The sequence below is a fragment of the Brachypodium distachyon genome, chromosome 4 (assembly GCF_000005505.3).
Source record: "Brachypodium distachyon strain Bd21 chromosome 4, Brachypodium_distachyon_v3.0, whole genome shotgun sequence".
Classification (NCBI taxonomy): domain Eukaryota; kingdom Viridiplantae; phylum Streptophyta; class Magnoliopsida; order Poales; family Poaceae; genus Brachypodium; species Brachypodium distachyon.
Window position 1 is genome coordinate 37,970,872 of NC_016134.3, and position 21,024 is coordinate 37,991,895.

The window sequence follows — 21,024 nt, forward strand, 5'->3', positions numbered from 1 at the left end:
ATCACATTTTTTTTCATTTAAAACAGCACATCGAGACTATGCAAAATAATCTATTTATAAAACCGAGAGAGTATGTAATGTTTGATTTTACATGTTTTTATGTAGCTTGTCGCTCTCATTCGTGTCCTGTGGCTATGACGCAACTCTCAATATTGTCATAAATTATAATGTGTGATTTTGAAGATTTTTTGTACTACTACAGTACCTAGGCCAGTCAATCTCCACTATCTCAAACATAAGAAAACAAACTATCAGGATCTTGAAGATTTATTCTGACTTCTTCAACGATGTTTTCTTCTGCTCACTGGCTAATTGAATAATTACATCGCCGGCTCTATGTTGTCGAGTTCTACTTTGTACACAAGCTTATTGAAGCATGCAATTAAGAAGAAATCGACATTTGGCATGTACCTTGGCGTGCCTTATGAATTTTCCATGCGTACATATTCGTGTCCTGTCCATACTCTGCCAGAACAGTTGCCTACAAGAGGTTCCACTCTGACGTATTCGGTGATTCTCAATCAGGATTAATCCTGAGTTTTCAATCACGTAGACACAAACCGATAGAATCAACTAACTAGCAACAGAATGATGATACACTTCAATATAAGAAGGATAGGTCACTTAATCCGAAGAACATCCTCTTTTGTGGTTTATCTCTGCCCTTGCATAAACTATGCATATGCTAGAGAAGTGAATATATTCCTTTATGCAGGCCAGCTTAATTTACTCGGTTTTCATTCTCCAGGCGATCACAAGATTTCAAGAAAATACGTTTTGATCGTGCACTCTGCAGTCTGCACAAGATTTCAAGAAAACACGCTTTGATCGTACCTTATTCTATTCCTTGTGAACACCATTACATTCATTTCAACACAGTGTTAAAACATAAGAGTCAAAGCTGTCAGAAAAAACATAAGAGTCGACGATGATCTAAAAGGCTCCTTTGTTCTGTTATTTCATACTCCATAATAATATAACGGTTGTATGCATCATCCGATACACACGCTGAAGGGATGTCCTCATTTTTGGGGGGAAAGGAGCGGTTTATTGAAACAGAAAGGATTTGGAGTTCTGAAGACCCTTGTAATCAGAAATCAGAAGACACCGTGAAGATGTCATTGGAGCACCCAATTCAGTTTGGGATATCAGCAGGTGGGAGCATGCCCTTGAGGAAAGAGTAGAGAAGAACAAGCGCCCTCTTGGGCTGGTAACTGGGGACCAGATGGCCGGCTCCCCTCACCGATGCAAACGTGAAGCCTCCCTCGTACTGCTGAACGTATCCTCCAACCTACAGCCACCATGTACAAACCCCATGTCAGCACAGACTCAATCAACATAGTTAACTCGAATTTTTTTCCTCGCAAAAAAAACTCGATTTTTTTTAAAAGAAACTCAATTTGAATAAACCCAATCATACGGATATCTTCGTTTCTGCACGTCGACATCAATTACCTCACTGTCAGGGGTGTACCAAGGGTCCCATGGTTTCGTGATGGGCAGGTTTAGATCCTTGACAGAGTACCTCGTCGCTGTAATAGAGCATACGGAATCCATATCGCCACTGAAAAAAAAGAAAACTCGTTCTAGTTAGGAACCTCACTCATATTCACATCCTGGTTTGTTTCATGGTCGTTAATGTGCATGCATGGAAGGGAATATCTTCAGTATACCTGTAGAGCCATACGCTTAACCCATGTTCGACCAGCTTTTTGATGGTTGGCACCACGGAAACAGGGCCATCGTTATAGCCCAAGTCACTGAAAGAAATTGAGGAGTAAAGTGCGTGCATATCAGATTGGGGTAATCGTTCTAAACAAATTCAGATTGGGGTAAAAAGAATTCAGATTTTGGGGTGAAGTGCTCATAAGCAGCAAAGCAATAGGCAGCTGGTACTACTTACGTGCAACCTGACCAGCTTGTGTTGATCCTAGCGTGCAGAGCTGCTTGCACCTCGAGATTGTTCAGGTAAGTCTCGGTGTAGTGGTCGATGCACGGATCGTATCCGGCCAACTGACAAAATAAAAAATTGGAAAAACTACACAGTTTAGTCAGTGTTAGTGTGAGCTTGTGGCTGGCCATATATATAGCATTACATAGCTGCTGGAGTGGTACGTTCCGTAGTATGACTGGAGGCAGATCGGAGCGTATATGTTGTAGAGATCGATGTTCCCTTTCTGGGATGCGTGCGTCGCCACGAAGCACTGCCAGTCATCGGACGGGCTGAAGGTGCAGTTGGCGAGGATGCCTGCCCACACTTCGTCGGAGAACACCCCGTGGTTCCACAGGAACTCCACAAACCCCTTGCCGTTCTTGTAATCGTCAAGGTACGGGTTGCCAACCTACGAGATAGATACACGGAGATGACCAAGTTGCTGCACAAGATGTTGCCAGTGATCGAGTTAACACAGCAGATTAATAAGCCACGTATGAGTATGTTGGCTCACGAAGATGCCACGGAGGTTTATGAAGGGGGTGCCGTGGAGTTCGTTCATGAATTTGATGACGGTGGCGAGCTGGGGGACGTAGTGGCCGCCGTAGCTCTCCCCGGCGATGTAGAAGTCCCGGCCCTTGTACTCCGGGAACCTCTCGAGCCATTTTTGCAGGAAGACGAACGCGTCCTCGGCCGTCCTGCGGTCGCCCACGTTGTTGTTGTTGTTCGAATTGTTGCTCGCGTAGGAGAACCCGACGCCGGCAGGTGACTCCAGGAAGATCACGTTAGCCACTGAACAATATAGGTTAGGTTCGGTTCAGTTCAGTAATATCCATTAGTGTATCTAGTCCGGCTGAGACTCCGGCTTCACTTACGGTTGTTCCAGGCGTGCTTGTTCCTGCTCAGCGTCTTCCCGTCAAGGTTGACTCGGAACGGGCCGAGCTCCTTCATGGCGCCGTAGCCCAGCGACGAGCATCCCGGCCCACCGTTGAGCCAGAGGAGGAGTGGCTTGGAGGGCGCGTCGTAGGGGGACTCCACGAAGTAGTAGAAGAGCTCGCGGCCGAATTCCTTGCTCACGGTCACGTAGCCGGAGTATTGGTCGAAGTTGACGCGGGGCGGCTGGCCGGGCAGCGCTACAATCTTGTCAGCGGCCTTGCTGCCCTCAAACGGGCCCTGGCAGCGCGTGGGCAGGTCGCTGAAGCTGCTCGGATCGGCCCATGGGTCAGTTTCCTCAGGCCCGTTTGCGCTCGGCCTGTTCGTGAACCTCTTTGCGGCCTTGGCCTCTATGAACTTCCTGAGCTGCTCCTCCTGGGAGGCATCTGTGGCTGTGAGCGATGCGCCTAGCAGAACGACGAGTGTGAGGGAGAAGGCGATGGTGTTCCTCATCTTTGTTTGTGAGATCTTGTCAAAGATTCGCCGTTATGTTGTTTATATGTGTATATATATGTACGGGGGTCGATATGGGTGAGAAGAGTTAAATCGAAGAACAAAGGACTCAAGCATGCAGCACGGATTCTCCAAGGCTGCCTAGTTCGGATTCCCCCAAGAGAGTTTTGAGTTTACCAGGGATGGCTAAACAACAAGGCAATAGTTAACGATTTTACATTGGAAGCACCTTACTTTGAGCAGTAATTTAAGAAACTGGTGGAAAACAATTTAACACGCTGGCTTACTGCCAATTTACTTCGATTGAGGCCAAGCTGGAACCATTTTTTTTTACATCTGTCCAGTGTAAACTCAGGGAGCACCTACGTCATGCTTCCTTTTAAAAAAATAAAAAAGGAAGCACCTGCATTCAGACAAAAAATTGCTGGAGTTTACCGCTCTTTTCTCCCACCATGCCAAGCCAAATGCTTTAGTTTCAAAAATTATGGACGGTGGACTTGAACTTGGCTTGCGGAATCGGCTAACTCTCGCTGCTGAGCCAGAACTCGATTTTTTGCTTCTTGTGTTGCAGGACGTTGCTCTTGATGATGCTCCCAATGTTAGGACTCTAAAGGACGGGTCTCCGCTGTCCACAAGAGGCGCCTACCTTGCCCTTTTCGCTGCCCCCAAGGACCCTAACGCTGATCTCATTTGGCGGGCTTTCGTCCCTAACAATCAAGGTCTTTGCTTGGCTCCTCTTCAGGGATCGACTCAACACGCGACAAAATTTGTATCACAAATTCGCCACTCAAACGGCGGCTTGTGCGAGCTGCGTTCATGGTTCAGAAGATCGCGATCACCACCTGTTTCTCTCGTGCTCTCTTGCGCCTGTAGCTCTGGGGTACGTTGGGTATTCCATCTCATGTAACTGCCTTCACCGACCTTTGGCATCTCCATCCTCATTTGGGTCTCACCGTTGTTATTTGGCTTTCAATCTTATTTATCATTCTGTGGAGGATCTGAAAAGCTTGTAATGCCAAGGTCTTCAATAATGAGGTCGTCACCTCAGCTCATAGCCTTGTAATGATAATTGAGGACCTAACCTTATGGACTTTTAGAATTAGGAAAAACAATAAAAAATAGTCACCGGTCTATAGCGTGACTATTTATCATCCCGTTTGTAATTCTTGTTTTGGAGTAATATATTCAGGTGGGAAGTCTTTTCCCCTGATGATTGCCTCAAAAAAAAATTGCTATAGTATCTCTTGACGTAAGTTAATGTTGATGGGCTCTTCGGAAAGTGAGCTTTGAATATTTTCAAAAATTGCTAAATTAATCTTAGCATAGGGTAGATTTTTTTGCCACCGGGCTAGTATTCCTTGTTGTTCAGTTGTTCGAGTTGTTGCTCGCGTGGGAGAACCCGATGCCGGCCGGTGACTGAAGATCACGCTAGCCACTGAGAGTAATATGCCAGCGTACCACGTCATATCACATCCGGTCACCGATTGGTTCAGTTCAATACTACTCTGCTCAGGATCAGCGGATTCACATACGTTTGTTCAGGAAACAGGTGGAAAACAAGGCAGTGGTTAACGATTTTACATTGAAAGCACCTACTTTGCGCAGTAGTTTAAGAAAAGGTGGAAAACAACTTAACTCGCTGGCTTAGTGCCAATTTATCCGATGGAGGCCAAGCTGGAACATTCTTTTACATCAGTCCAATGAAGCTCCTAAATTCAAACAAAAAATTAATTGTCTGGCACTCAGTATCGATGGATGCAAGTGTAATGCTGATGGGCATGTGATGCGCTGAACTTATTTTATAATCTGCCGTGGAGAAAAATGTACATGAAAAGTTGGTTCGCCAACCACGAAAAAAAAGTAAAAGTGAATGAAAAAAACAGGATTATGATAATCCATCGCAATACCAAATGAAGCCTTAAAAGATTGCACTCCGGTAATTCGATATTGTCAAATTTTATCTTAGCATGTTGGTAGATTTTTTCCCACCAGGCTAGTATTTCCAACTCTAAAAAAAACTTCTAGATTGCATATTACCCACACAACATCCTTTGGGGGATGCCTCTGGGAGCTCCCGAGTTTGTATATTGTCAGATTTTATCTTATCATGGTGGTGAATTCCTTTCCGTCGGTTTTGCTATATCTAAATCGCCTGATTTTTAAGTTTGAGATAAAACGTTCTCTTAGTCATTAATTGGACATGGTTTGCTTTAAGATTCGGAACGAACGATGGAAAGAGACTAGTAGAATGCCCTCCACATACTAATCCAACGGGTTCGATACGTTGATTGAGATTTAATCATTTTGCTTCGAAATTAGACGTTTGAGACATATCCACACCCCTTCCCCCACCGAACAGTACTTGCAAGTTTTACAAGAACTTCTAGATTGTATATTACACATTCACTGACAAGGCAAACCGGAAGACGTCCCCACCTCTCTTTTTGCTCCTCCCCCTCACTATTGTTGGTAGAAGCCACCGAGCAAAGACAGTGAGGTGACGGATAATGTGGTTTAACCAGCGGTGATGCTCATAGTAGCGGCGGTGGTCAAGAGCGCCAAGCCCATGCGGTGGCGGCAGGGCGCATATGGGATCTGGCGCTCGGTGAATGTGGTGACACGAGGAGGAGGAGGAGGAGGAGGGGGGGTGTGGTTGCAGACACAGCGCGGGCCGAGATCTGGGCGCACCAGAGGCCAGTGTGTGGGGTGGGTTCAGCAGATTGTTTGTTGTGTGATCGTGGTGCCCAGATTTTGGACCACGCTTGGTGCATATGTGGGAGGTGGTTGGTTGGCCCTTCCAATTGTAGCGGTGGTGGTGGTGCTGCTAGCCCTTTGTAGGGGCTGATCTCCAGTTGTTGGTGTAGTAGTGGCGACGGTTTCTCTTATCCATCTGTGTTACAGCGGACGATTTGAGAGTTGCTTTTACGGGATGTGCCTCGGTCTGACAAGATGGTTACAACTGGGCCTCTCCTCGGAGTTCGGGTAGGTGGAAGTATACCCAGGCATGGGTGGCCCGGCCCGAAGCCCAACATCTCGGGCCGGGGACGGGCTTCACTTTTCAGTCCCAAGCCCGGTCCGAAAGCCCAAAATGACTAAAAGCGGGTATTTTTTAAGGAAAATAGGTATAAAAATTATTTATTTATTCCAAAAACAATTATTTTAATGCTAAATGGTTATTTTTTGGGCTTCGGGCCGGGCCGAGCTCGGGCTTGAGATTTTCCCGTCGGGCTTTATGAAGTCTGGCCCAAAATCCGGCCCGGGGTTTGTCCTGGAAGAGCATAATGCTCTCGGAGAAAAAGCTTTACTCAACCTCCTACGATTCTAAAATAGTTTGTTTAGTTTTGTTGCAAAGTGTGTACCCTCCTTGAGTGGGCGCCTCCTCCAGAAACAGGGGCAAAAACATAATCTCATAGCGGTCAAAAAAACTAAATCCCCTTCTCTCCCCCGTTCCTTGTCCCGTCGATGTGCTCGTGAGCCTCCGCCGCTGCCGCGAACAACATGTATGGCAGCGAAGAGGGCGAGGACAGTCGTGCAGACGAGGTCAGCGGCGGCACGCTGTGAGGATGGCGGTGGCGGGCCGCGAGGATGGCGCAGCAGCTCACGGACAGGGCAGCGGCGGCAGGCCACGGACTGCGAGGATGCTGCGGGGGCTCACGGCGAAGGCAGCAGCGGCGGGAAGCGAGGAGACGGCGGCGGCTCGCGGCGAGGGCAGCGGCGGCGGCAACGGGCAGCGAGGAGGACGACGTTGGCGAGCTGGGTGGAAGGCGCAGCGACGGCACGCCAGAAGGAGGACGGCGCGGCGGCCTGAAACGTAGTGGACGGCGGCGCACCACGGTTGAGAAATCTAAATTTTTTTCGTAATTGTGAAAACTCTATAATGCCCTTTCCTAAGGGGTCTAATTCAATACACCCCCTCCCCAAACTCAAAAGGGTAGGATAGCTTTTTCATGTTCCTATTTTTCTCCTATTCTTTCCTTCTTCCTGCCTCTTTTCTCTCTCGCAAGGTATCCACTGCATCAAGAATTTTTTTAGATGATCCCTCCGGTGAGAATGTTCTAAATTGTGTCTTCTACAATGCTAGGAAATTTCATGTGAAATCTCTGGCCAATACCAAAATACCAAGTGTTGTTCGGATTTGTTGCGGCCCTGCGTGATAGTACGATGTTCACAGGTTTCTCGCTGATTCAAACAATGTTCGATGATCCTTTCGGTGAGATTGTGCGGAATTTTGTGTACTACCACAGTGTGAAATTTCATTGCAATCCAACGGTTGAATCTCCGGAAAAATTCAAAATACCTAGTGTTGTTTGGATTTCTCGCGACCGTGCGGGACAGCACGAACATCCGACTTGTTCACATGTTTCCTGATTTTTTGAGAAGTGTTTTGCCGATCCCTTCGGTGGGCTTGTGCGGAATTTTGTCTACTGTTACAATGTGAAATTTCATTGTGATCCAACGGTGGAATATCCGGAAAGCTTCGAAACACCGAGTGCTGTTTCGAATTCTCGCGGCCTTGCGGGACAGCATGAACATCCGACTTGTTTGTCTGTTTTCCGCTGGTTCAAGAAATATTTTGTCGATCCCTTCGGTGAGATTGTGTGGAATTGTGTCTACTACTATAGCGTGAAATTTCATGACGATACAACGGTGCAATCTCCGGAAAAATTGAAAACACTCAGTATTGTTCGAAGACATACGAAAATGATAAAAGAAAATATTGTTTAATGTCCATCGTGCCCTTTTTTATGAAGGGGTACGGATTAATCTAAACCGTCTTTGTGTTTTTCCTTAGAGGAGGGGGGATGTATTGAATCAGAAGTGCTTTCCTAATACTCCATTTAGTTTAGAGGGAGTATTAGGTACGGCAGAGTCTGCCATGAGTTAATATTTTATTTTGTCCCTGGAGCATGTGTGTTTTGAGTTTTCATACATTGTACACAATATATTTAAAATTATTACTTACACTTAAAACACAGGCACTAGGCAAATCATATTGTATTGTATTATTAAGTTAAACAGCGTTGTCCACATCTTATTTGGGACAACATACATGATACGAACAACACTCCTTTTAGAAAGACTCCTCAGACGCAGGGACCTCGACATCGATCCACTTTATTCATATCCGGCTGGACAGGTAGTCTCGCCGGTTGCAAACTTAGGACTAAAACAACCATTGCTCATGGACGTCGTCAGACTGAGACGTTTGCTGGTGGGAGAACACCCTTCAAGAAGGAGTAGAAAAGAACAAGAGCTCTCTTAGGCTGGAAGCTAGGAACCAGATGGCCAGCTCCCCGCACCGATGCAAACGTGAATCCACCCTTGTATTGCTGAACATAGCCTCCAACCTAGATTTGATCGAAATCAAGTTTATTTTAGTCTAATCGCCGTGATAGAATAAAATAAAAGGTGACCTGGGGCTTATTGGGGTTATTGCGTTGCCATTACCTCGCGCTCAGGTGTGTACCACGGACGCCACGGTTTTGTGACAGCCAGATTGAGATCCTTGACGGAGTACCTTGTCGCAGTAATCGGGCACACATCATCCATGTCGCCGCTGAACATCGAAGAAGCCATGATATCATAATAACTAGGAGCAGCAACTATAAACGAAAATTTTGTTCTTCAAATTTTGTAGTTAAGGAATGAACTGCAAATGCGTGTGTAATTTACCTGTATATCCAAACATTTAATCCGGCATCGACAAGCCAATTGATGGTTGGCACCATGGAAACTGGGGCATCGGTCCAGTCGTAGTTACTGTGGATAGAATTGCTAAGAGAAATTGCTAAGAAATAACCGAGATTTTGTAGCCGGGGGGTGTTCATTACTTACTTGCATTCTGACCAGTCTGTTTTGGTCCGAACATGCATAGCCGTCTGCACCTCAGGACGATTTAAGTAGTCCTGGATATAGGAGCTGATGCACGGATCATAGCCTGGTAACTGTATCAGTTACAACAGTTTAATCAGTGACAGCTTTGATTTGTTAATGCTGCTAAGATTTTTAGAAAAGAATATAATGTTGTTACGTAACGTACGTAGCTGCTGGAGTGGAGACTCCCGTCCTTCGCCTGCAGGCAGATCGGGGCGTAAATGTTGTAGGGATCGATGTCTCCGGCACTGAACGAATCCTTTGCCACGCTGCACTCCTTACCCTCCAACTGCCCCGAAAAGCTACAGTGCGCAATGATCTGACCCCACACCTCGTCGGACATCACACCGTGGTTCCACAAGAACTCCAGAGACCCCTTGTCGTTCTTGAAGTCGTCAAGTAACGGGTTGCCAACCTGCATGCATGAACCCCAAATTAATCTATATCGGCGGTCGTGATATACTCAAGCTATCGCTGTCAGGCATGCAGCCGGTTGACTTACGAAGATTCCCTTGAGGTTCATGCTTGTGAGACCGAGTTTGCGGAGGAAAACGATGACGGTGGCGAGCTGGGGGACGTAGTGGCCGCTGTAGCTCTCGCCGGCGATGAAGAAGTCACGGCCCTTGTACTCGGGGAACCTCTCGAGCCAGTTGAGCAGGAAGATGTAGGCGTCCACCGCGGTCCTCCTGTCGCCGCTCACGGTGTTCTCCGATGACGTGTTCGAGTACGAGAACCCGACGCCAGCCGGCGACTCCAGGAAGATCACATTTGCCACTGCAAATGCATGCAACCATGTATCGATGACACGCTGAGACATCGTATACGCTAAATTGTATATTTAGAGCATTGATCATTGATCGTTCGCCGGCCTATGTACCGTTGTTCCAGGCGTGTCTGTTTCTGCTGAGGGTCTTGCCGTCGGAGTTCACGCGGAACGGGCCGAGCTCGGCCATGGCGCCGGCGCCGAGCGAGGAGCACCCAGGCCCACCGTTGAGCCAGAGGACGAGCGGCTTGGAGGAGGCCTGGTAGGGGGACTCGACGAAGTAGTAGAAGAGCGCGCGGCCGTGCTGCTCGCTCACGGTGACGTAGCCGGAGTACTGGTCGAAGTTGACGCGCGGGGGCTGGCCGGGCAGCGCCGCGATCTTGTCGGCCTCTCTCGTGCCCGGCGGCGGGCTCTTGCAGCTCGTGGGCAGGTTGCTGAAGCTGCTGTCCGGGTCGGCCCATGTGTCCGCCTCAACAGGCCCATTAGCGAGCGTCTGGGCCCTGGACTTGAGGAAGCTCTTCAGCGCATCGTGCTGCAAGAAGGTAGCATGCGTCACCGATGCGCCCAGTAGGATCACCAGTGCCACCGCGAGATACGAGTTATTGTTCCTCATTGTAGTCGTGTTAGTTGCTTGATGAGGATATGTAGATAGATGATTTGGTGTTTATATAGGCAGTCAGTGATCAGAGGAGGTAAGTTGCTGCGAAATGCATGGTATAGGTTTTCGGGCATTCCAAACTTTGCAGTTTAGGATTCTCCGAAATCGATGCGAAAAGAAAACAACCTAAAGCTAGCTAATAGCTCTGCAGCATGCATGGACGTTTGATTTGGTTTGACAAGGTAGTATTCCAGATATCTTCCACATTGTTCCAGTGTGCCGAACATTGAGCAATGCAGCCTTTCCCGGCGACGCCGTCGATGCCGAGGTGACATCTCTCGGCAACAATCCAAACGATGGGACCGAGGTGACATCTGACAAACAGTTCCGCCGGTGACTCTGACAGCATTGCTTACTCACGATTCACGAAGCGACAAAGTTATACTTTCTTCAGCTTACGACCTTGTCATGGTTGAAACATGCGTTGGCATAACAAAAACCAGCCCAAATCTAAAGAGACAGCTTGGGCTGTAACATTATAATAACAGGCCCCATTCAGAAACTGTACACAGGCCGGTTGGTTGAATCGGTAAACATCTGTAATGCATCGGAAATCTTATTGCCGGCCGCTCCGGCAAATAGTGATCCCGGTGTCCATATGGGCTTTTCAAATCAATAAAATAAGTCAGTTTGTACAATTATGGTATTTATAATTTCGTCACCTAATACGACGGAAAACGTCAACATGCAAAAGTTGGATCTACGGAAGTTGACTTTAAAGGACCATGATAAATTTTTCCGCAAAAAAATCTTATGAAAATATTGGTTTTTTAGAACTATATAATAACATGGGGAAATCCGGTCAATTAAATGTGCAGGTCACTTTTTTTTTACCAAGTAAAATACCTCTTTATTCATTATCGACAATGGTTACATCATTTAGGAGAAGAGCTACTCCCTCCGATCCTAAATTGTTGTCGGAATATTACATGTATCTAAACGTTTTTTAAGAATAGATACATCCATATTTGGACAAATTTGAGTCAAGAATTTAGGACCAGAGTGAGTACAATACTCTCAATAGGATTCTCCATCCAGGTGAGGGAGGGAGAAATTTAGCAAGTTGGGCTAACTCATGAGCAACAATATTCGCTTCCCGAGGGCAGTGACAAAACGTTACTTTGGCACAATCAGCAGCTAGGTAGAAGCAGTCATCAAAAAGAGAAAAATATTTTTTTCGTCCCTCAACTCGTCGGAAAGTTCATTTCTCGTCCCTTAAAAAAAATTCGTACTTTTTTCATCCCTCAACTTTCAAAACCGGACGCTTTTAGTCCTTAAGGCTATCCGAAGCGGTTTGTCTAGCCACGTGTCCGGTTTGCACTTAATCCCGTGACAGCCGAGGCTGTTGAAATTGGCCGTCGTCGTGCTCTGGATTTCGTCCAGGCACTGCTTGTACTTCTCCTCCATCTGCATCAACCATATCTTGATTGGGAAAAAAATAAGTGAAAAAACTATGCGAAACCAGACACGTGGCTAGGAAAACCACTTTGGATGGACTGAGGGACTAAAAGTGTCCGGTTTTGAAAATTAAGGGACGAAAAAAGTACGAAATTTTTTTGAGGACGAAAAGCGAACTTTCCAACAAGTTGAGGGACGAAAAAAGTACTTTTCTCCTTCAAAAATTGCAGCACCGAGACCTGCAGATCTACCTCCCTCTTTCATGACCTCGATAACTTCCATGCTATCTGAATTCACTAATAGCATGTTGCATCCTGCAATGTTGGCAAGCTCTAGGCCCATGCGAAGTGCCATTGCTTCATCGACAGGAACACTCCGTTAGTTAGATAAACATTTACAAAGATATAGTCTTTTTTCGAAAAGGAGGGAATACCCCCGGCCTCTGCATCTGATGCACACAGCCATTTATAAACCTATAGTTGGATAAAAATATATAAACTTATATTGAGGACTTCAAATGAACTCGTTCTCTTTATATCAGCACTGATGTATTTAAATGTTCCTGCAAAAAAAACATGTATTAATTACTCCTTCCGATCCGATCCTAAATTCTTGTCGTGGAGTATATAATTAAAACATAAGCATGAAGCTACCACATTCGTCCACATAGAAAAAATAATCTTCAATGTTCATCATCGTGGGTCCAAAATTATAATGGCTCAGATCTAAAAGACTAGAAGTAAAAAACATAATAAAAACAAGATATTCAGGTAGACCTCACGATCTAGAACAAGCTTCCAAATTCACGATGGACAGTACGGCCTCACTTTGTATGTTCTTGCTTCTGCCTATGCTTGTCGTGATACACACTCGGAAGGGACCAAAACTCATTGCCGTCGATCTTCTGTTTTGTCAAGAACTGATCCGTGTTCACGGAGTGTGACATGACAAGAGCAGCTTACTCGAACAAATCAGCTAGTTCTCTGAGTCTCATCTTAGCGATGTAAGGATGCAAGAACAACCTTGCTACACACGAAATTTTATTCGACGTTTCGATGCAACAAAATGGATTTTCCAGATATTTCTACAAAAAAGGAAGGCGGATGGCCAGGGAGCGCAGCTGATCTCTCCCTTCCATCATGTGTCCAGACAAGCACTCCAATAGCTAGCTTATGCACATACAAAGATGCAGATCTTGCCGTTCACAGTGGTAGGCTGAAGTGTGGCACATGACACATGCACCAGACCACCACTATATTGCACTAATATGTAATCTTCACTACATGTCAATATGTCATGGAATCCAGCTCTCCTAGAGCTGATCCTATCCTAGGCCAATCCTGTCTGCCAAAACGATCTAACAGCAATTCAGCATTAGCCACATTCCTCTCCTCATGCCTGCGTGAAAAGAATTACAGATCACAGAGCATATGCCATGCCCCTCAATAATTCAGATAACACATGCTCTCACCTCGCCTCCAACTCAAAAGCAAAGGATTTACTTCATGTTATGCAGAGCGCCAGGACGCGGGGATACCTATCAGTCTATCAGATAGGACAATTGGCCCGTCCTTTTTGGGTGAGACTCGAGAAACCAACCACCAGAGCTTTTCGGTGCAGGGTTCTAAACAAGGAGCACATCAGTGAAAGAGGATGATTATAGGAAACCGCTGCTTTTCCTGTGATATGAAGGCCTACAGCAATCTGTCTGCTGGTAGATCAATTGCCTTTTGCTGATTTGTTCCCCTATGTAGGTAGGTCTAGTTGTTTAATAACCTGGATGAGCTTCCGTGCAGATGATTTAGAATAAAACGTGCATGATTAAGAATTTTTTAATACGGCGTTGAACTTGTCTTAATGATGTCCAGATGATTACTAGTACGTACACTAGATACACTTAATTTGGAAGCTTGTTATGCATAGAAAAGAAAAGGTTGTTCTGATCATTTCGATCACGATCCTATATACGATTTAAATGGTGTACCCCGTAGCATAAAACGACGACATAATTAACATGGTTGTCATGATGCATGTTGTAATATTTAGATTTCCAATTTTCAACGCACAGCCCTATCGTAAGTTCCAGATTCCGTTAAAATGAAAACGATCCTGCATCTACATCATAATTCTTCGCCAGTTCAATATGTGGTGCACTATTACTACCATCTTAAATAAGCAAGCCATGTCGTGAACTTGATGCCTAGAATTAGGTGGCAAACTAGCAACGACGGCTAATATAATAGTACGGTGTACTACTAGCTATCTTCTTCCAAAAGGACACTATTTCCACCATGTGCCATGCACATTCGTGGGGAGTAACATGGCCTAACTGACAAGCAATATGTGTACATGGATAGGAGTACGACAAATTCAACTCTTGAAGTGTCGCGCATTTGGCATTACGTACGTACGGTCTGCCTACTAATCTACTACGTTACCTTTGGCAGGTAGCAAAAATAAAGCCACGTGTAGGACAAAGAGTAAAGTCCGTTTTAAACCTTGTGCTCGTAGAGCATGTCCAAATCAAACCTCCACCTCTAAATCCCTGAAGTTAGCACCCTAACCTTTTTAATCCGGATCAAAATTAACCTTTGATTCGCTTGGCTGGCCGGGAAAAGAGCGATCCTGACCGGTATTACTAACACCTCTTATTTACACCCACTGACATCATGGCCCCATGTGTCATGTTCATCTTCTTCCTCGAGTTCAGTCCATGGCCCTCTCTAATATGTTTTCAGCGGCAAGAAGATGAGGAGAAGATGCAGGTGCAGCAAGGCGTCTGTAGGAAATTTAATTTTGCAGCCTACCCTATTCCTCTGCAGGAACGTCGACCTCGTCGTGACTCAGGATCATCTTCCGAAGCGAGCAGCTGGCATCGAGTGGCGGAGAGGTATCCTGGAGGCGCTTGCCAAATTTCCAGCCGCGACGGAATGTCCCAGCAACATTAAATTCCTACAGCAACTAGCGGGTAGCCAGTAGAAATAATTCCGTAGCTTGCAGTAGTTCAACCATGGAGTAGATCATGTCACATGAAGTTCCTCGATTATCCTGTGCAAGCTCCTGTAGCAATGAAAGTGAAATTAGTAGACTAGTAGATTGCAGGGAGATTGTTTCTTCCTCAATTCCCGTGTGCAGCCACAGAGACCGTCGTTCTGGATGATTCGAACGTCCACGGCACGGACGAGTTGTCCATGTTCTCCTGCACGCGGAGGCCACAGAAGCGGCGAATCCGGTGGAGGAAGAGGCTGGAGGCGCCTCGGGACGAAGCGCAGCGGCCGGCGGGGCTACGGAGAAGCAGCCGACAGGGCACGCCGGCTTGATTCGAGGAGGCAACCGTGGTTCCCGGCGGCGAATCTGGTGAAATGAGTTCGAGAAAAAAGATGAACATGACATGTGGGCCATGATGTCAGTGGGTGTAAATAAGAGGTGTTAGCAATACCGGTCAGGATCGCTTTTTTTTCCGGCGAACCAAACGGATCAAAGGTTAGTTTTGACCGGGAACTAAAAGGTTAGGGTGCCAACTTCAGGAATTCAGAGGTGGAGGTTTGATTTGGACAAGCTCTACAAGCACAGGGTTTAAAATTGACTTTACTCTTCTAGATATATGCATGCACAGTCATGTCCCGGTCCAAACTGGGTTTACGTTGCATTTGTGCAGACGCTACATTGCGTAGGAGCATGTGCGGACAGTAAGATATATGTACTGGATGTCGATCAGAACAGAAAAACGTGCATGAGAAAATACAAGTCGCGCCTAACTGCTACTCCCTTCGTCCTATATCAAGTGATTCAAGTTTGCCCAAATATAAATGTATTTATGTCTAAAATGCGTCTAGATACATGTAATAGAAAGTCACTTAATATGGGACGGAGGGAGTACTGGTCTCGAGTAGGATTAAAATCCGTGCAAAATCTCTTTCGGTCCGTTCATATAACAGAAACGGCATGTACACAAAAAAATAATTGAAATGCACTGTTTTGAGTAAGCTAGCAAGCGTGATTCCATGCTGATCGATTGCGCAATACTTAGAAGCACACTTAGTTGTAAATGGAGGGAGCTGTTTTGAGTATTGCGCAATGCACTGTTTTGAGTAAGCTAGCAAGCGTGATGCATGCTGATCGATTCCCTGGTTCACATGATCACATACTTATCAATGTGGCACCAAACAAGGCAAGAAAAAAAAAACTTGTTAGGTACGTTCTTCGAAACTTCTCTCGGTACACCGCACGCTATCTTTCGTGTTCTATCTACCAGCTCAGGCATGCCTGCATGGTTAATCTGCTAGCTCAAAAACACTTTGGCAAAGCCATCGTCAAGTGCACCGTACGTGCATGCACATTTGGACACCAGCTAATTAAGCCGTACTATTACAGTACAAAGCCAGGCCAGGAAACCGACCCAGACCAACAACTTCTTTGAAGACGCTTCCTTAATTATCAGCCGTTTTCTTCTGCCGACCAAGAAATAGCTACCGATAGAGAGAGAGAAGCTGGAGAAACCGCGCCGCGTTCACGAACCTACAAGGTACCACTAGCCACCCAACTCCGACGCCGATCGAAGCTGCCAATTATTACAAGGCCCGGAATTAAGCCCGCGGCCGCGGATCGAACGAACGGCCGGCGGTGCGCGTCGATCGACGCAGCCGGAGGGCCGGGCTAGGAGACGACAACTCGAGGCCTTTTTCAGTACGGATTATTATCATTTTCACCAGCCACACCACAAAGGCACAAAACATGTCAGGCAAAGCATGCATGCAAGGATGGCTGGATGCGTTTTCTGTAGCGTGGTCACAGCTTCGTAGGAAAGCAGCAACGTATGGACCACGTACGGCCGGGCAGGCGACACCAACAATCTTGCGGTCGATTTGCTTCCTTCTCTTTTGGCTGCTGCCGGATCGACAGTGCGTCCCTGCATGCATGCATACCATCTTTCACCGTCTCAAGATACTGTTTTTCGGCTAGATAATTAAGTAGGTACGTCGTCCTCGATTTACATGATGGGATCGATGAATCGTGTGTCAAACGAGCTGGCCCGTTGTCATAAGATTTTGCTAGTGTAGTGAGATCGAACTTCTTAATCATCCATTAAATCCCTCCACGTACTGATCGAGGATTTCGTCAAGGACATTTGAGCGGAGGTAAAATGCAAACATGTACATCGTCAGAAATGATTGTTTTTTTTACTTCCCTTATAAATGGATGAACGGAAGCTTTGTTGCACATATATATTACCTCTCTGTTTGACACACTTTACAGATGCATGCATAGCGCATATATTCCTGGCCAGCTTGCAGTGCGAGACAAGTTTGGAACCAAAGACAGACCCCCAGTTGCCTTCCCAGAAATGCAGATATGTCCAAAAGCTGATATAGATTCCTTCAATACTTCAGTATACACGTTATGGACGGAGTAATTAAATTGGCGAATTTTTAATGGACAAACTGCTGCATGCAGTTAGCTAGGCTCAATATATTTGTGAGCTCTGAACTGTTTACCGGAACAAGGGGAAACAAACGTACGTACCGTAACGAAACAAAAAGCAAGCAGTGGAGTATGACTTTTCTGTCAGGTAATAACAAAGCATGTACAGTCGCGGGCTCCCTTCCCTGAACAGTTTAAGTTTCCAGAACAAGACGCCGGCCTCGTACGTCCACAGTAAGCCACATTGTGATCAAACAGCATGGAAGAGAAAACCTGTGAAGTCTCCAAATTGTTGGTCATCCCGTTTCGCTCGAAAGAAAAAAAATGTTGGCCATGCTATATGCACGGAACGGTGTCCGGGACCAGGTGTCATCGGATTCAGTACGTACGTGCTGCCATCGTGGGGCCTCCTTGCTTACTCTCATGCATTGGACATGTGGACCGGACGCAGGAAAAAGGCTGCACGCTTTTCTGGAAAAGGAGGCCATGCATGAACCATGATCTATCTAGCCGGTGTGCTGTGTGTACCTTGGGATGTAATTATGCAGGGTCGCGCTGTTCAGCTTCTCACTTTAGAGGTTCTGAGGGCGTCTCCAACAGGTCCAGTCAGCTGTTACTATAATGTGTACACATCAGCAATTGGATGACGTGGAGGTTAAAAAGTAAGGGGAAAAGTAGAAACGGTTTCTAGCACGAGTAAGGGCATCTTGTTGCTTCAACAAGGTGATACTCAGGGCATTATTAAGAGGAGAGTGAATATTTTATATTGCACTAGTAACAACACCTCCAATAGATGGTTACCAAGATCTAGTACTAAGATTGAAAAACAAATAGATGAATGTGAGAGGGTGAGACCAACAAAGTAACGTTTTAGTAACAAGAGATCTCTCCAACAAATATTTTGTTGTTACTTATGTATTGGTACAAGAGATCTCTCCAACAACGGTATAAGAATGTGTTGCGTTCTTATACAAGCAACTGCTACTTCACTTTTCTTCCTTTCCACATCATCAAAAGTCTTACATGGCACACCCTTGGTACCTTCTGACATGTATTATTGGAGATGCTCTGACCACCCAGCGCCGTTACCAAGAACTAAGGGCGTGTTTGGTCTCCCGCATGGGCCTTGGCCCGCAGCCGAGCTGCAAAAACGGACCAGTTCCCGCACGCTGCATCACGGCTGCAAAAAAGGGCCTCAAGCCTGCATGCCGGATACGCCCGAATCGGGCGTTTTTCTCGTGCAGCGCTGTGACTGTCGTCTCTGTTCGTCGTTCTCCTCCACCCCGCGCCGCCTCTCAGCCATCCCGCCGTCGCCCGCGTGCGCGCCGTCCTCCGGCGCCCACGTGCTGCCCCTTGGCTGCTCCTCCGCCGCCCATCCATTTTTCCGCCGCCGCGGTTCGCACAAGGAGCGGTTCCTCCGACGAGATCCCGCGCCAGTCCTCCTCCGAGATTGTGCCCAACACCGGTCCTCCTCTGATGTTCCTCGCAAGATTCTGTCGCCGTTTCTCCTCCGCCGCCACCATTTCTCCTCCCTTTCTCCTTTTCCTCCATCGACTGCTGCAAAGGCTACCAAACACTCAGCTGTAGCGAGAGGATTGCCCACCGGCTGCGCTGCGAGCTCGGGACGTCGGACCGACCAAACACGCCCTAGGTAACGATAAAAATTGCTGTTGGAGGCAAGGTCGTCACTTGACATGGACCCCACCACAGTTACTTGATCAGTTTGTTCTTTGTCCCTTCCTGTGTGTCACTTTAGTACACATGTGAAAGCTAGACAGCATAGATGCCACAAAGATAGTTTCATAGTGGATCCCTAAATCAATCATACACGCAACAATTAAATAACTTTAGATATTTTGGTTAGGAACTGACCGTTGGAGCCATTGTTACTAAAACTTAGACGATGCTTTTCACCCTTCTCAGTACCGGTACTTAGTACCCACCATTGATGATGCCCTGAGAATGTGTTGCGTTCTTGGTTTGGTGGCAGGTAAGATGGATTAATGTTGTGGTCATATATACTCCGTAAGCTGGTTGCAGCACCGGGCAGCATGCCGCCACCAACTAAACTCACGAGTCACGATGGACTCTATCGTCGTCCCTTCCACGTCGTCGACACTTGATACCGTGATGCGTACCGTTAAATGGCCATCCCGCAAGCGGCATATATAAGCACAGAGCCGCGCGCGACACACAAACACACGGAATATATGCAGCAGGACCCGGGTTGGGCCACATGCACGAAGGATCGGGTCACGAGGACAGAGGCAGCCGTGGAAAGCGCGCGCGGCGGGGAGCAAAGGCCGGATGCATGAGTGCATGGATTGCTTCCCCGCTCCGCGACGGGCACGTGCCTCCCCTCTTTCCTCTGTCGCGATCGATGCAGGTTGCCCGCACGTACCAGTCGGACCATTCGGCTAGTGCCGCGTGGGACATTAATCCCCTGCTGGCATCAGGAGGTGCTGCTCCAAATCGATCTGACGGAAGAATTGTAGCAGTAGATGGCAAGGGCCAAGGGGATTGAGGACAGGCCGATCTTTCGCGCAATCTTGATGGTCTTCACTCGAAACGGTAAGTGTCTTGAATCTGAACACCTGAAACCATGTGTACACTCCAGCCTCCACTCTCCAGGTTGAGAGGCTGCAGTGAGCTTGATGTATGACAATACCGTGACTGTTGTAGTAGTACGTCTTTGATTCCGCTGGCTAGCAGAACACCAGAACCAAGATTGCCCGGGAAGGCGCGCAGGACCGGTCCCAATCTCAGGGGCTCGCGTACATACGGCCAAACAGGGTGCCGGCACTGTTCCTTGTACATTCAATACCCCATTCCTTGGCGCCACGCGTACTACTACCTCATTTTACCGTTGGGTACGATTAATTACCGCGCCACGGTGCCAACCCCATGGCGTGCAATAATTTTCCCCGCACGTTGCAAAGTCGAGCCGATCAAAAGCGAAGGCAGGGCGATCGAATGAACGATCCCCCGAGGGCCGAGGAGCGCACGCTACGGCATCATTTACCCGCGTAGCCGGGGGCCGCCCGGTGGCAGAAGAGGAGCGTGTACGCGGTCCGTCCTCACGTCGCCCACGGACACGCAGTTTTTTTTCTTAGGAAAACTGGACACGCATGCAGGCGATGCACCGCCCGCACGGAGCCACGGATGTGGTACGACGGTACGGCACTGACTTTGGTATACCAAGAACTTTCTGCCTGCTTCCAGTGCAGTGCTCGTACGTACTGCAAATAAATTGCATAATTCCCTGGCCAGTAAGCAGAAATAAAATCCAGAGCTCACCGTACCAGTAGTCCAGGAGAGTTTTGCGTAATTTTCCCAAGTAGTCCAGTTGTTTGTGCAACTTTATTAACATAAAAACTTGTAATTTTCTTTTCCGAGGGGAATCACGAAGGAGACCGAAATAAAACTAGAATGTACCTTCACCTGGAACAAGAGCTCGATGCAGCATTGCATATGAAACACTGCGGTCAAGAGTATACCTGGGCAAACCCCGAGCCGGGCTTCATAAAAGCCCGACGGTCAAACCTGAAGCCCGAACCCGGTCCGGCCCGAAGCCCGGAAAATAGGCCCTTT

At 47.1% G+C, this 21,024-nt stretch overlaps 1 protein-coding gene across 1 annotated transcript; it reads right to left on the reverse strand.

The window, feature by feature from the left end:
• Positions 1-844: 844 nt before the first annotated feature.
• Positions 845-10,605, reverse strand: LOC100832892 (serine carboxypeptidase 24). The gene is given in 11 exon segments (XM_014902401.2): positions 845-1,291; positions 1,456-1,564; positions 1,674-1,760; positions 1,904-2,013; positions 2,097-2,342; positions 2,448-2,725; positions 2,809-3,319; positions 8,183-8,190; positions 8,768-8,876; positions 9,696-9,967; positions 10,071-10,605. Coding segments are annotated over 11 exon segments (2,385 nt in total). The 5' UTR covers positions 10,570-10,605; the 3' UTR covers positions 845-1,135.
• Between the last annotated feature and the right edge of the window lie 10,419 nt (positions 10,606-21,024).